Genomic DNA, 16,681 nt, shown 5'->3' with positions numbered 1-16,681 from the left:
CCTAATGTTATCTAAGTGGTAAATTTAGAAACAGTAAGAAACAGGTTTTTATATAGTGTCACATTTTCACTTTAAAGTGCATTTCCCACAAGAGGCAAACTGAAGTCACATCTGCACGAGAATCACGATCAACGCCCGTATGTAAAACCTGCTGTGACGCTGATCTTTGCAATACCGATTGCTCAAAGACGTCACAAAATGGCACTGACATCATCATTGTTGGTATGCTATTTCGTTATACATCTATGTGTAAATATTTTACATATATTTGTAAGTGCACTCATACTCCTTTTAACAATATAAGAAATAGATAAGATAAGTGACCATAACGTGAAGAAGAATGTTAATAATAATAACTATGATAATTATGACGAAGATATTTTTGGGTGATAATATTGATGATGATGATGATGATGATGATGAAGAAGAATGCAAACATAGGCCCACGTTTTATGCCCACGAAGGGCGGCATATTAAAATTGCACTGTCCGTCTGTCCGTGCGTCCCCACTTACACAACATTCGTGTCCGGACTGTAAAGATGATATTTGTGGGTGATGATATTGATGATGACGATGATGATGATGATGATGGTATTGATGATGATGACGAAAGTCAGTCTATTCCAAATTTTTTTTCACAAAAAGAAATCTGAACACAGAAGTCTGTAATCTATCAATCACAACATCACTGCGGACAAAAAGGAAAAAAATACCTTACTATAATTAGGTTATTGTAATGTGTAAACCATAATCAGATAAATATGTTTGAATTGTTTATTTTTGTTATAATATATGATACTTATTAATATGTATGGATGTTGTATCTTCAAATTGCCCGCTAATTTATCATGCATTATTTTCTCGAATGAAAACAGAGAATATGTAAATGAAATTGATTTAACTTATTCTAGAGACGTACTGTAATTGTTCAAATTAAAGATTTGCAACTCCCTTATTAATGCATTGTTTTTTCTCTTTCAGGATGAATTCGGACGTTGTCATGAAATTACTTTTTGGTGATGGGAGAAAAACTTTATCTTAATAAAAACAAAATTAACATCAATTTACTTATGTATTAATCATTCAAGAGATTCGAAGTATAACAAAATAGAAATTTTTATCATTGAAGGTCGTCACAAAATTGAATGAAAAAAAAGGAAAATATTTCAAGCCCTCTTTGATGGCGACAGTGGTTATTGAATCAAGTTTACCATCCAGTCAGATTAAGCAAACTACAACATTAATAAGTGATTTAGTTATATCCAAATTTGTATTTTTATATTTTAACACATGTGACATTTTCCTGGCTTTCCATGACTGACGATGCATAGAACACCTAGGTAACAAAATTAAACACATGTTCATCAACAAATTTAGTTACTCAGTTTACAGTAAAACCATAGTTAAAGTGTGTACAGCAGGGACTTGGGGAGAGTGCTCGAAAATAGGATGAATATTCAAATATATAACTGTAGCATGAACAGTTTTTATGATTTGTGTAAAGATATTCATGTGATATTTTATTGCAATACTTGCAGTTTATAAAACAAAGTGCGAAGTAACTTAATATGTTTCATGCAATTCTCGGTATTTGGCCACTATTTTCAGATGTGTTTAATGTTGGTATAGTCACAACAAATCTTTGTTGTTGCTATAGACGTAATATTATTTATATGAAATATTTATAAGATATATGATCAGAGGTTTGTTTCAGAATTTTTAGACCAAGTTCAAATACGGGTAATTTTATGTGTAAAATGACGCCATATGCTTAGAGAAACAGAAAATTTTGTCACATACGCTTTGCATAAAAATCCGGTTTTTTTGTGCGAATTCTTAGTTTAAATTCGTATATTGGTAATTGAAAATCTAAACAAAACCATTGGCTAAAATCAAAGGGAAATCCAGAAGCTATTCACCATGACTGTTAATAATGTTTGTATTGCTAATTTCCATGGCAAGATAGAATAATTGCGGGCACCCAATTCAAAAACTATACAATAGGCCATTAGCGCCATGTAACGTTATGCTTGCACTCTCTTTGAACATGAAATAGAACTTTTCTTCGATATTTTACAAGTTCCAAGGTGACTAAATGTCCTTGTTATTTAGCCTGTCCTCAAATAACTTCTTCATTAACAATATTGTGGATATATATCATATATTTTGAAAAGACAAATATAAGCACTTTACGTCTGTCTTTTAGATATTTTAGATTGATTATGACAAATCCCTTCATATTTTTAAATCGTGATAATTATGTATACAAAGCAAGTTTGTGCTGAAAAACTCTTTTTTCTAACTATTTTGATTCAGTATGTGTTTTTATGTTGTACTTTAACAAAGATTTTTGTGAAATAAATCGTAAATCAAGTATAATAATTGTTCTTGTAAGTAACATTAACAAGAAACAGTTTTTCATTCATCAAATTATTAATTTAAAGTCCAAAAGCTGACGTTTATCCAAGCCCATTTCATTTTGCTATCTGACCAATATAGTGTCCGGAAACTTCTGGACGTATTTTGCTCACTTCAAACATCAACATTGTTGAGAGAAATCATTATTCATTTAAATATTTGTTGTTCTAAATGATTTAAATCAGAAAGAAAGCTTTTCTAATCTGTAAAATATTATTTTATATCCACAAGACTAAAGCATGTCAATGCGCAGTTCAGGTCACACTAATATATTCAAAAATTGAGGAAACATCCGAAAGGTTTTTTTTTTCAATGTAATCAGAGATAACATTGAAATATATCGTAATTAAGTTTTCCAATTGTTTAACATGATATCGACTCGTTGAAACACATCATTTGATGTAATGTGTATTTTAGACAAAATATTAAAAAATAACTAATTTCCATGGTCGAGTTCTTTTTCCTGTCGCAATACCTGGTCCCGGCTTTTAATTTTTCTTCCAACAATTGGTCAGATTACTGTATTGTAACATCGATTGGTTGCAAAAAGTGCAAGAAACCAGTAAAATCTAGTGGACATCAGGTGATTGGATGAAAATGTGATATTCACGAGTATGATGTATATTTTAGAAATTAACGCTACATAGTTTTCTTACGAAAATGAACTGATTCATAGGTATCTTGGATATGTTTTCATTTGGATATTTTAATTTAAAAAAAAATATATGTCAGTTCTGTGATCAGCAGAAACAAATCAGTGAAAAAGGGGGATAATCATCTTTGGGATCATAATACAAAAAAATAGTCGATCACCCCTATACATCAAGATCATTTCGATGTGTCAGGCATGTTATTCTCCTAAAAAAGTCCCATCTTTACCATGAATGCTAAATTCTTTAGTTTATGGTAGGTTTTTGGTCACCTCTTATAATAAAAGCATATTGGAAAATTAATACATTAGTCTGACAAGTCAATCGCGAATTAAGATGACTTCTAATCCGTATCAACAGGAGCTTGTTCCAAATACCGAATATTCCCGAATGTGATTGTAGGTTAGTGGTAGGGAGCGTCAAGCATTCATGAAAAACACATGTCTCGGAAAATCCGTATTTGTTGTCGCTTTGAGTGGTCCCATAATATAGTCTGAACTATGTAGAATACCTCAATTATTACGGGGTTGTAAATGTACCATTCCAAATTATAAAATGTATATGTTATTTTGTGAAAAGGAAAGGGTTTTTTCCTTATTTTTTAAAAAATTAAATACATGTAAACACACGTGCAAAAGTTAGTGCGCAAAAGTTAGTGCGCATGGCAATATATTTATATCGATATATACATGTACATATCAATTTTAACACAAGCGACATAAAAGGAAAGTCATGAATTATTTAATCAGGCTTCCAACCTACAAATTAGGACAAGTGAATGCAAGAAGTTCGTTTTCATAATGACAGAGATAAATTTCAGTTCGTCAATAATACAAATACAATGAACAGTTTAGCATGTTTGGAAATTTGGCAACGAAAGCCCACCATAGATGTGTTCGTGTGATAAACTGATGGCCACCAAAAATAGGTGAATCAAAATTTTTTGTGAACTGAAATTTTTTTTATCTCTTAAGATTTTCCTTATCAATTAGGTCATTATTAAATTTTAGTGATTGTTACATAGTGACAGGCTTTCTACGTTGCATGATGTTAGTTACAATGGTAAGTTTTTACTTGTCAATTTGTCAAAATCAAGAAGCAGGAACTGTTTCACGAAGGATGGAGTTCTTATGAATACTTGTCAGGAGTTTTTGTGTTTTCATCTTTAAAACGTGAGTTTAAGGTGTTAAATGTAAACTTTGATGATAAAGCTTCCCTAACATCTTGTATTATGTGTCAAAATTTAATTCTTAGGCCATTTTTCATCGCCTCTTGCTTAAAATCTGATAGATTTGAGTAAAATTTCTGACGAGTGATTTTGTAGTATGAACAAAAGTTTTCCGTCGAACTCTATGACAGAACTATGACAAATTATCATAAGAATTTCATCCCTGGTGTAACAGTTCCTCCCCCGTGAAAATGCATATCACATTTATTCAAGGTTTTTTGTTTCTTAAATCCGAACTGGCAAAAGACGCTCAAATGATATCGCTTTCAACATTGTTGAAATCAAAATTATTATTGACTATAGAAACAAGCGTCGCATTTTGCTCTCATAATTTATCTAACTCCTGAATAAACTTTTAAAACTGTCATTCAGTGTGAGAAATTATTTTCAAAGTGTCAAGAAACAAAATTATCTTTGCTGTTCTTTATTCTCATTTTATTTTGGGAACGCTCAGATAACATTTGCATAAATTATTTCAAATAACATTTCAGAATCGTGTTTTGGTTTTTGCATTCATTTTGGTTCATACGTTTGGACAAACAAGGTGCACAGGTAAGATAAAATTATATGCCTCTTTTAATGCAACTTCTATGTATAAGAAATCCCAATGTCAGTCAAGTAAACATTGTATGTATAAATTACATATAGCCTACATGAAAAACTTACCTGATTTTAAAACATATCTAACAATCATATTCAATTTAAAAAATGCCCTCTAATGTTCAATTATTACCAAAATCGTCTACAGATAAATTTTTGTGTACTTTTTGTTTCTACAAATATAATAATAAGTACATGTATATGAATAATAAATTGTTAACTTTTATATCTATAGATTTAGTTTAGTGTAGGATGGACCGAACGTCCGTATCCGTTCTGTGTAATTCTTCTGTACCCGAGGTCCTTATTACAAGCTTGACGGAAAGAACCGAAATGTGAATATTAAGTTTGATGAAGGCTTAGCTAAAACTCGCATGCGCGATTGTTCAAATAGACGCCACGTTTACACGGTAAAAAATACGGTTTATGCGAAAAAGATGCTAGAAATGTTCAAACTTAGGCCTTCCCTAGCTCAAAGACTAAGTTTCAATTTATCAAGAAAATGCATAGGGACACTCATTCGTTAATAGAGGCAAATAATCATGATTCTTGTGAGATGACAATCATGTATCCTTTCACCCTGACTATTTATAGACAAGCATTCAGTAAATGAGTAGCATAAACTAATTAATTCAGTCATATCTTATATTTGGGCAAACGTTTATTAGTAATTAATATATAAAACAATGCAATAATTTTGTACGGTGGCAAGGTGGCATACAGGGGACATAGGATTTTTTTTATTTAGTACGTGGTCACGCTATATATATTACGCACACACACAATAATTTTACGTGATCACAGGATAGTTATTACGTACGCGTGCACACATGCACATCGCATGGTCACATAATGACTTTAACGTGCATAGGTAATAGACGACTGGAAGTCACGTAATACTATCACGTAAGCTCTATTAGCTATCACGTGCGGTCGTATTAGCTATCGCGTACAAACGCTATATCTATAACGTGGCACTAGTAAATAGAAGGTTCCTATAACCTCTCCATGCAACTGTAATTTCGTCAGCCGATTCATGATAGCGCAAGGATTCAATTCGATTTATTTAAAAGAGTGAAAACGACAGTTGACCAACACCGATACGTGTGGTTGATAAAATAATAACGGCGCAAGTACTCAACTGAATATCACCAGTTTGTTTAAACTCAATCACAAATTTCGTGAAGGCATTCTAACACCGCACTTTGGGTCCAACGCACTTTGGGGTCCGACCCCAAAGTGCGTTACACTTCGCATCGCACTTTGGGGTCCAACGCAATTTGGGGTTATAATCGAGAAATTGACCCCAAACTGCGTAAATATGCTGCATATTAACGCACTTTGGGTGCAAGAGTTTTGAAGATGTCAACAGAGTTCTGCTTAAATACTAAGTACTGACTTATTTTCGATCTGCGACATTGAAATATTTGCGGTGGAGTTCAAGATGACGGTTGATACTTTGTTTGATGCTTTACTGATAATAGTTTCATTAATTTTACCACTTGAAATATCTGAAAATTGTGTCCATATAACAAGGCACTCTAGTACATAAATTGTGAATGAATTCCTAAAATTAAAAGATGCTGCGAAAAGTATCATCTTCTGTCAGTCATTTACTTGATAACTTTTGGTGCCATATTGTGCCCCATTTTAAATATGGTTTAAGGAAAGTTCTAACTGATCAAGATCATTTAAAATCCCTATTGATTCTACTATAATTCACATGTTTTGCGTCTATTTAATACCTTAATATTATTTAAATATGATGCTTTAAATAAATGCAGTTAATATTTTTTATCCAAAGAACTACAAATATACTCTATTGCAATGTTCTGGTAGAATATAAAGTTTCTCGATCGGACTATAAATAGTGATTTTTACAAATACATTATTAAGCTTATCAACAAACTTAAGTTTGTTTGTAAGTTCCGTAACAACCGTTCGCCAGAGGCTTTTTTAATGGGAAATCTTACATACTTCTTTAGAAAGGGAAAACATGAATTTTATAGTGTTAATTGATGGTATCAGAGAAATGTAAGATGCTTGTTACCTAAATAATTTAGCGAAAAATGTGTAATAATTTGTCATAAAAGTAGCAAAATGTAAACAATGTAATATGGTACTTCCATATAAAATACTAACTCACTATAACTGTACTCAAAAAGCAACAGATGAAAAAGATGTTTTGGTAATTGGCCAATGGGTAAGTTTTTGGATACTTTAGAAGTACACAAAACTTAAAAACCTTTTAAGAAATACAAATAAAAGCATAATAGGCCTTTAAAACGTTAATTTTATAATCTCGAGGCGATTGACACCTCACCATCCCCTCTAGACCCCTAAATGAGAACTTTACATTTTTATGAAGTTTCGTTCTTAACCCTTTCACTGCCATAGGGACGGCTTAAGCCGTCCCTGTTGTTTTCGGCGTATTTGCCATATGGACGGCTTTAGCCGTTTCTTTAATAATTATAGTAATAATAATAAATAAATAATAATAATAATAAGAATAAGAATAAATATAAAGAAAATTATACCATCGACAATAATTATCATTATACTTACAGATTTGGAAACATATATAATTATTTTAATACTAATAAGAAATAATAATAATTATATTAATTAATAATATAGTAATTTCTTAGAAAACCCTCTGGCAAATAGGTGAACAATAAAACAATAACCCTCTGGCAGCGAAAGGGTTAATTAATGTGTTCTTAATGTGTGACTATATACTTAAATAGTTACGAACTACTACTACTTAAGGTCGCATCTACACCTTGTCAAGTTTCTTAATTGGCACATTTAGATAAGCTAAATAAATGGCCTTTTCATGATTTTATCAGGAAAATTTCTTTACTGAAATGTTTTATTTAGATTTCCCAGGATTTATACATTTGTCTTTGCTAAGACTATCATATTTCCATAAAATGTGTAAATAAAAAACCCGGGAAAATGATGCAATTATCTAAAAACAATGATGTTAATGAAAGTTGTACATTCTTTTAAAATAAATGGAAAATGTAAGAAAAAAAGTTTGAGCTTGTAAATTGATACAAATTCTTTATTTGATGAAAGTTCTTCACTATCTGACCAAGATCATTTAAAATCCCTATTGAGTATATTATAATTCAGGGCACATGGTTTTCGTCTATTTAATATCTTGAATTTTGTTTATCATTGGCTTTGATTACAGTATATCATTTAAAACATCATGAAAATTCCATTTTATTGATTGACTTTTTATGACCCCAAAGTGCGGTCGTTTGTCTGATGTTAAACCATGCATATGTACCTGTTTAACGCACTTTGGGGCCAACATTGGATCCTTAAGTGCGTATCGCACTCTGGGGTCGGACCCCAAAGTACATAACGCACTTTGGGGTCGAACCCCAAAGTGCGTTGGGCCCCCAAAGTGCGGTGTTACAAAGCATAATGTGACGAAACTTTTAATTGAGAATTTACTAGAATGTTTTAAATGGCTATATACGCCATCATTTTTTAGCGTTCCTTCGTGATTCTGACTGATCGCTTTTACATTTTTTTCAGGCACTTTTGGACGAGACTTTTACATAAGTATACTCAAAACATATAACGACAATTTGCTAGAGTTTTCACTTCTCATTACCTCAAATATGACTGGAACGGCTATAATCTATATACCACATTTAGGCATAAACACAACACGTAGTTTTAATCAAAGTTTAGAATACAAGGTAACTGGTGACACCATAACAAAGTTAAATACAACTGTGTAACACAAGGGTATACATGTGACAACAGATGTCGACGTCACACTTACTGTTATGAAATATCCAATTGGTACATGGGAAGGGTTTTTGGCACTTCCGACGGCCATGTTGTCTACTGAATATATAATATCGTCGTATAAACCATATTCCAGCTATAAAAGTGATTTTCTAGTTGTTGCTTTACATGACGCCACCTACATCAGTATACATGTCGGCAAAAAGATACTTAGAGTCGTGTTGAATAGACTTGATACGTATCTTGTTCGACGACATGACGATTTAAGTGGAGCAAGAGTTAGCAGCAATACATCTGTAGCCGTCTTCTCTGGTCACGAGGCTACATCAGTACCAATAACATGTGCCTATGCAGAATATATTGTAGAGCAACTTTTGCCTACCCAACATTTCGCTCGAGAATTTATCGTTCCCCCGGTACCGCCAAAATCACATCATGTAGTGCGAATATATAGCTCAACTCAAAACACATCTATCACATTTCGTAATACAATGAATCAAAGTATGCAAATTCTTTTGAAAGCTGGTGATTTTCATGAAATTTTAAGCGGCAATGTCACAATGTATGTTTCTGCAAACAAACCTGTTCAGGTGATGTTGTACAGTACATGTTATTATGTTGCTGATACTGGTGACACTTTCATGTCTATAGTCCCGGCAATCATTCAATATAGAAACTCCTATCATTTCTCCGTAATTGTAACCAATGAAAACTTTACTCATTATTTAACAATCATTGCAAAAACTGAGGATATATCTGGACTAAGAATCAATGGAAACCAAATGGGAAATAGCTTTCAAAGCTATGTGACACACGCAAACAATGAGACGTTTACTGTTAATGTCTACAAATTGTCTTCCGGTGAATATCATCTGTATCACGTGACCGGTAGAACATTTGGAGCAATACAATATGGCTTTTCGACATATCATACTTATGGATACCCACTGGGATTGGGAGATTACAAAGGTAAAGTTTAAATGCAAGAATTTTTTTAGAAATAACTTCATTTAACTGCTTGATAGTTGGTTCTCTTGTGACGGATAAGTACTAATTTGTAAGAGTTGTTTTCTTGTTATACATGATTGAATGTTTAATGAAATGTTAACTGGGCTAGTAATATTTCGTTACACATCATTCATTTCTTAATACCATTTTTGCATGATAACGTATCATTTAAACAATATCGAAACATACTGTACGTTAAGAAAGGAATAAAAGATGTTAAGAAAGGATTGGTTTTAACAGCGTGGAGTTATGTAAGATCGTTTAGTAATTTCTGTGCTTTGTGTGAAGCAAAATTTTACAGGTGATAATAATTGCGGATTTTGTTGTCAATAATCATCATTTTGATGGATAATTTTTGAGACCACAATACACTTTTTAAAAGCTACTTGATGTGTTTTAACTATGTGTCTGCTGTCAGAAGTTAAAATATTATGCTTGAAGTTTGAAAAAAAATAATTTCAAAGTATAAGAATGATAGAAATATGTTTGGAAATATGCTTATGCGTATGCATGAAATCATTGCTTTATGATAAAAATCTACTTAAATAACAGCATATCGGATGATATTTTGTTCAGGATAATTTTATTCTAAATGTAATAAGTAATATATGAAATATGCATGTGTGCTAAACAACAGAGAAAGTCTTTATCATAACTATTTTGAGAGTCTACCATAATTTTATGGAAATAACATAGCCGTATATACATTTTAAAAAAAATTTCTTTAGATATTTACGTTCTAATATTATGTTGTAGTAGCTTTCTGAGGTTTTTCATTTTGCTACTTTCAACGTTTGAAAGAGACCCACAGCGGTATGAGGTAAGTGTTTTCAAGTCAACGACCATAATCACTCCAGTACACAATAAAGGTGCTGGTAACATTTAATTTATGCAAACCGGAGTATTATTGATTTGGAATCCAATATAGATGTAGCACCTACTCGCACAATTAATAAGAACCTAATTCTCATTACATTGTCATAGTATTACTCAATTGTATTTCTTTCCATATTGTTTTGGTTATCAGAGAGCACAGGGAATGACGGACTAAAGTGTTTCGACTGTAAGGATATGACTCATTTGTACCTCTGTGACGCCGTTACTAAATGTTCGAGCGGCCAGGTATACATTTTTTACATTTTCATATCATTACAATTTGTAAGTCGGACTTAAAGCTTATAGTAACATTGACACTGTAAACAGCAAACGACGACTTTCAAGCTTTAATGCCTATCTGACTGAAATACTGTTGGGAAAAGGCGTAAAATATAACAAACAAATAAACAAGCTTTAATGGTAAAGAACGTATGTGTCCCTATGTGTTTTAATTTATACAGTGAAACTATTGCACTATGCATGTATATTGTTGTTGCAAAGACGTTATTGCTCTACTTAAGGCCGCACTGCAGAGATTGAAATGTATTTAATTCACGAACTTGCAAATGCAATTTTGTATGAAAATATTATTTAAACTATATAATTACATGTAAATACAAATGTATCAAAATGATGTACTATGGTGCAAAATTTAGAGTTATATGAACAGTATTCCGTTAAGGTTTGAAAACAAAAATCGCAAAAGTATTACGATGGTGACAGTATGATGGTGACAGTATATCGTACTGTCGCATTATCATCATAGTACTGTCATACTGTCACCATCGTACTGCCGCGCTTAACCTTCCTGCTGTACCCTAACGGAACACCGTAGTTATTTGATGCAGTCTGGCCATGGCAATATGGTATTCCGTTATGGCCAGAGCGTTTTCTCTGTGAACGAAAAGCGCGAAGCATGACATTACGATGGTGATAATACTTAAGTGCCATAGGTTAGCGCGACAGTACGGTGGTGACAATACCACGATGGACTGTCACCATTGTACCGAGTTCTTCGCGCTTTAAGTTCTCACAGAAAACGCACTGGTCCTAACGGACATCGTAGACCAGACATACTATAGGCGATCTAAACATGGTATACGTGATTTGTATTTTTAAGGTATGTCATGTTGAGACCTATAAAACCAACAGTGGGCAGGTGAAGTACAACAGCGGATGCTTGGCCTCCGAGGTAAACAAACAAACAAACAATCAACTAAACAGACACATACACAGTGACACAGGCTTGTATTCGAAATAATGTTTTCTTTAAAGGACCAGGCCATTATTGAAATGTTTTTATCCTCCGCCGATGAAATGGGAAGATGATATTGTTTTGTCATTGTCCGTCCGTCAATCCTTACGTCCGATCTTAGAGGATAAACATTACAATTATGGGTATGTTTTGAATACAACTTAACATTATGAAGTTAATCCCGAACAAATTCTTGGTTTAAAATAAATTATGGTGTATAAAAATTGATTGTGGTATGTAAAAAAGACTAAAAAAGAAATAAAACAACCCCATAAGGTTCCTCCATGCTTCCGTCCGAATTTTCTTTCCGAGGTAATTTCCGGATGCGCATGAGATAATATCCGCATATCATCTGCATGCCCATAACAAAACTGCCAATGAATAGTTATATAGTATATATATATACAGAGTAATAGTCTGCCAACGATACTTCTTGGCAACTACTTACTGGATTTAAACGAACCTTTATGGATGACCTTCCTTCGAGAACAATTTTTTGAATATTTTGTAAAATATAACAATATCTTGTTATGTATTTACTATTATATATATGATAAAGGAATGAGAATCCAACATGTTGAAATGATAAAGAATGAACTCGTCTATGACCGTTTTTGGACTTTTTTTGTGATTAATAATAACCCGTATTCGAGGGGGGGGGGGCCGGGGGATATAAAGTAAACGAATTGTCTTGTTTATAGCGGCGATCAAGGTGATCATTCACGAATTCATTCGAAAGAAACATAGGATGATTTCAATGTAAATTCAAGACATGTAATATATGGAAAAGTCTTTTTTATTATGTTTTGATTCATTTTGCTTTAACAGCAATGTTCTAGTAAGAAACGACAAACAAATCAGAGTACATCCGAATGTGTTCACTGCTGCTCTTCATCACTTTGCAATTCAAACGGCTGTGGAGCTGAGGGTAAGAAAACAATTTTTAACGTTTTTGTTACTTGCAGTCAGTAACCATAACAAGTTTATACTTTATATAACTACATAGAACTTTTCCTTTGTGATACTTAAACTGTATTAATATAAAATACATGGTATGTCGTAAATACCTTGTTCTGCCGCAATCCGTACAACTGGGCTGTCTCCGGTGACTCCTTATAGTCACCCGAGTTGTTTTGATTGGTTCTACTGTCACGCAGCGCTAGATGAAAACAAGTTTAAAATAGATTGCAGTCTTGTCTCGCGGTGTCAAAGCAAAAGGCGAAAAGACGCAAACATGGTTAAAACAGATTTTCTGTATTTTTTTACAGTGATAGCAAAAAGCGAAAAACCGCAAACAAGTTGCAAAAATATTTCTGACTTGTCTCGCGGTGATAGCAAAAAGGACGAAAAGACGTCAACAAACTAAAACGTCATACTGTCTTGACTCGCGGTGATAGCGAAAGAGCTTAGATACAACATCAAAAATATAATAATAATAATAAAACTTGCATAGCATCTTAAAATGGCTTTTGGCGGTGGTATGCAGCAAAATAACAACAAAAAAGGGATATAAAAAAACGACCATAACTTAGTTCTTTGAACGGCCTTCGACTAAGTGAAGGGAGTTGAGAATGGAAGTCGTTCCTGGGTTTTACATTTCAACATTCAATAGTCTATGGTATAAACTTTCATATTGACAGCCAGGCAAGAAGTCAAAATAAGAATTTTGGTCAAATACCGGCTTAAATAAAAATAGTTGATATCTAAAAGATACATTTAAGGCATGGTGTTGAAATCTTTTCTCATGTTATCCTTTAGGAATTTTATGCTGTCAAAGATAAACAATTTTGTTATAGTCATTGTATTACAGTTTAATGATTATAATATGCCCATCATACATTGTATCTTTAAAAAAAATGGCAATTTCAGGTTTGCCTCCCCCTAAACTACGAGGACCGTTATGCTACGACTGCTCGTATGTTTCTAATATGGATGAGTGTAGGACAGTAAGGCTGTGTTCCAAAGACGAGGTAAGACGCCATTCTACACACTCCTTATTTATGTAGTGCATAGGTATAGTAATCAGTAGAAAAATCATCTGTGGTTGTAGATGAATTGCTTTTCTTTATACATTGGATACTTTCCTAGGTATCAGTTGAATATTCAATGCCGTTCACTTTGTTGAACAGTAGTGTGTCCAAGTATCAGCTAAATGAGCGTATATTTTGATATGCTCTTTTATTAAAATTAAGTTTTACAAAATAAAACGGCTTCAAAGTTACCAATCATGAACGTGGTTTCACTTTACGAAATAAATGGAAAAAACTTGTTGGCAGTTCCTCATTAGAGTGAGAGAGCAGATATGTGACGAAGAAACCTAACAAATCGTCTTTAAATATTTTTATTTTGTTTCTAGGTTTGTAGTGTAGAAAAGTATGACGAGGGTGGTGTATATGACCATTACACAGCAAAATGTCATAACAAACAGGTATTGATATAAAATACAACACTTTAGCGTTTTTATGAATGCCTGCTCTCCCTGAAACATTGATACCGATTTTGCTAGTGATGAAAAAAGGAAACTATATATTTAACGGTGATATAGACATTTGACCTGTAACACAATTTTTATTCCATTAAATAATCCAACAAATCCAGCCATTTTTTATTTACTTTTGCTTTTCATTAAAATCTCGTTCAAAATTTAAAATCGTTGCTATGAAGATATGATTTTATATTTAAAAAAATCACACTTTTCTATAACAAAATAACTTTTGACAAATGTTTTTTGTTAAGAATACAAGCCTTCACACCAGAAAGTCATTTTCTCAATGATTGAACAATTAAATAAACCAAATAGGCTAAGGGAATTGTTTCTTCGACGTTTTGGATGAAATTCCATCTTTAGAATCTAGGTCTAACTTGAACTTACAATAAGATACAGTAAAAGTAGATAAAAAAAAGAGCTTTGATTGTTCCAGTTCCATTAAAATCAAAGTTAGGGGTACCACCAAATTCAGTCTGTAACAATCACTCACGATGTAGGGCTTGAATCTTTTATGTTCTTGATATATATTAAGAAAGGCCATATGATTTTCCTGAAGAAAAACCTCATGTATCTATTATTATATAAGTGCTAAATTTAAAAAAGATACGGAAACAGGTTTTTTATAAAGTGTAACATTTTCCCATTTTTAGTGTATTTCGCACAAGAGGCAAACTGACGTCACATCTGCACGAGAATCGCGATCAACGCCCGTATGTAAAACCTGCTGCGACGCTGACCTTTGCAATGCCGATTGCTCAAAGACGTCACCAAATGGCACTGACGTCATAATTGTTGGTATGTTATTTCGTTATACATCTATGTGTAAATATTTTACATATATTTGTAAGTGCACTCATACTCCTTTTAACAATATAAGAAATAGATAAGAAAAGTGACCATAACTTGAAGAAGAATGTTAATGATAATAATTATGATAATTATGACGATGATATTTATGGGTGATCATATTGATGATGATGATCATGATGATCATGAATGCAAACATAGGCCCACGTTTTATGCCCACGAAAGGCGGCATATTAAAATTGCACTGTGCGTCTGTCCTTGCATCTCAACTTACACAACATTCGTAGGTGATATTTGTGGGTGATGGTATTGATAATGATGATGATAAAATCAAACATATGCCCATTTTTTTAACAAAAAGAAATCTGAACACAATAGTCTGTAATCTATTTATCACAACATCACTGCGGACAAAAAGAAAAAATATAATAAGTAACTATTATGTTATTGTCAAATTGAATTGCAATGTGTATTAGATAATCAGATGAATATATTTAAATTGTTCTTGTAATCATTTCTTGCTCGAAATATAAGTTGTATCTTTGTATTGCCCTCTGCTCTATATGTATCTAATTGTATGTACTGTATTTATCATGCATTATGTTCTCGAATGTAAACAGGGAATAAGTAAATGAAATTGTTTTAGAGACGTACATGTACTGTAATTGATCCGATAAACGATTTCAAAACTTCCTAATGAAGAGGCATTTTTCTCTTTCAGGATGAATTCAGACGTTGTCATGAAATTACTTCTTGGTGATGGGTGAAAAACTTTATCTTAATAAAGACAAAAATAACATGAATTTACTTATTTATTAATCATTCAAGAGATACGAAGTATAACAAAATAGACGTCTTTGTCATTTAAGGTCGTCAAAATATTGAATGAAAAAAGGAGAATATTTCAAGCCCTCTTTCATGGCGACAATTGTTATTGCAATCTAGTACTACCATCCAGTCAGATTAAGAAGTCTACAACATTTATTAGTGATTCAGTTACATCCACATTTGTTTTTTATATTTTAACATATGTAACATTTTCCTGGCTTTCCATGACTAACGATGCATAAAACACCTAGGTAACAGAACTTAACACATGTTCATCAAGAAATTTACTTTCACATGTTACAGTAGGACCATCGTTACTGTGTGTACAGTACGGACTGGAGGAATGTTCGAAATTCAGATGAATATAAACATTCTACATTCAAATACTTTTAAACTGTTATATATGATGGCACAAGTGATTAAGTGCATGACTTCAAATTATCCGATTGAAGATACCAAACACATAAAAGCGCACGCACCTACTTTCCATGGCTTTGTTCTGTTCACCTCGGTCCGTTATTCCGGTTTTCCAAGCATTTATAAAAATTGGACCTTTTTTATACTCTAAAAGTATTGTACATTTTTATTATCTATTTATAAAGAACAGAACCGAAGTTTATTCAACAGAATTAACTTTAACACTTTGGTCCATCGTCATAACATATAAACAACTACATACATGTTACATAGCAGGAGTCAATTACATATACTTTACCAGTACCATAAGTTATTTACGTTACATTTCATGATA

At 32.6% G+C, this 16,681-nt stretch overlaps 3 protein-coding genes across 3 annotated transcripts in view; all 3 read left to right on the top strand.

Moving 5' to 3' along the window:
- LOC132720213 (IgGFc-binding protein-like) overlaps positions 1–1,060 on the top strand; it is a 57,829-nt gene extending 56,769 nt beyond the window's left edge. The window contains exons 9-10 of the mRNA XM_060704293.1: positions 78–222; positions 983–1,060. Of these exons, the coding sequence (XP_060560276.1) occupies positions 78–222; positions 983–987 (150 nt within the window). The 3' untranslated portion in view covers positions 988–1,060. The remainder of the gene's footprint in view (positions 1–77; positions 223–982) is intronic.
- LOC132720230 (uncharacterized) overlaps positions 1–16,681 on the top strand; it is a 72,604-nt gene that overhangs the window by 24,579 nt on the left and 31,344 nt on the right. The window lies entirely within an intron of this gene.
- On the top strand, positions 8,428–15,005 carry LOC132720254 (IgGFc-binding protein-like). The gene is made up of 5 exons (XM_060704346.1): positions 8,428–9,637; positions 10,704–10,798; positions 13,677–13,777; positions 14,164–14,235; positions 14,946–15,005. The coding sequence occupies exons 1-3, from the start codon at positions 8,707–8,709 to the stop codon at positions 13,755–13,757; spliced, it is 1,107 nt and encodes a 368-aa protein (XP_060560329.1). The 5' UTR covers positions 8,428–8,706; the 3' UTR covers positions 13,758–13,777; positions 14,164–14,235; positions 14,946–15,005.

The sequence above is a fragment of the Ruditapes philippinarum genome, unplaced genomic scaffold, assembly GCF_026571515.1.
Source record: "Ruditapes philippinarum isolate M1 unplaced genomic scaffold, ASM2657151v2 ctg9268_1_1_1_1, whole genome shotgun sequence".
NCBI classification, from domain to species: Eukaryota; Metazoa; Mollusca; class Bivalvia; order Venerida; family Veneridae; genus Ruditapes; species Ruditapes philippinarum.
This window is presented reverse-complemented; position numbering and strand designations above follow the sequence as displayed.

Excerpts from the sequence above, each read along its gene's own strand:
- LOC132720254 (XM_060704346.1), top strand. The coding sequence starts at position 8,707 with ATGAAATATCCAATTGGTACATGGGAAGGGTTTTTGGCACTTCCGACG. Across the intron at positions 9,638-10,703 it reads GGGATTGGGAGATTACAAAG|AGAGCACAGGGAATGACGGA; the intron begins GTAAAGTTTAAA and ends TTTGGTTATCAG. Across the intron at positions 10,799-13,676 it reads CTAAATGTTCGAGCGGCCAG|GTTTGCCTCCCCCTAAACTA; the intron begins GTATACATTTTT and ends TGGCAATTTCAG.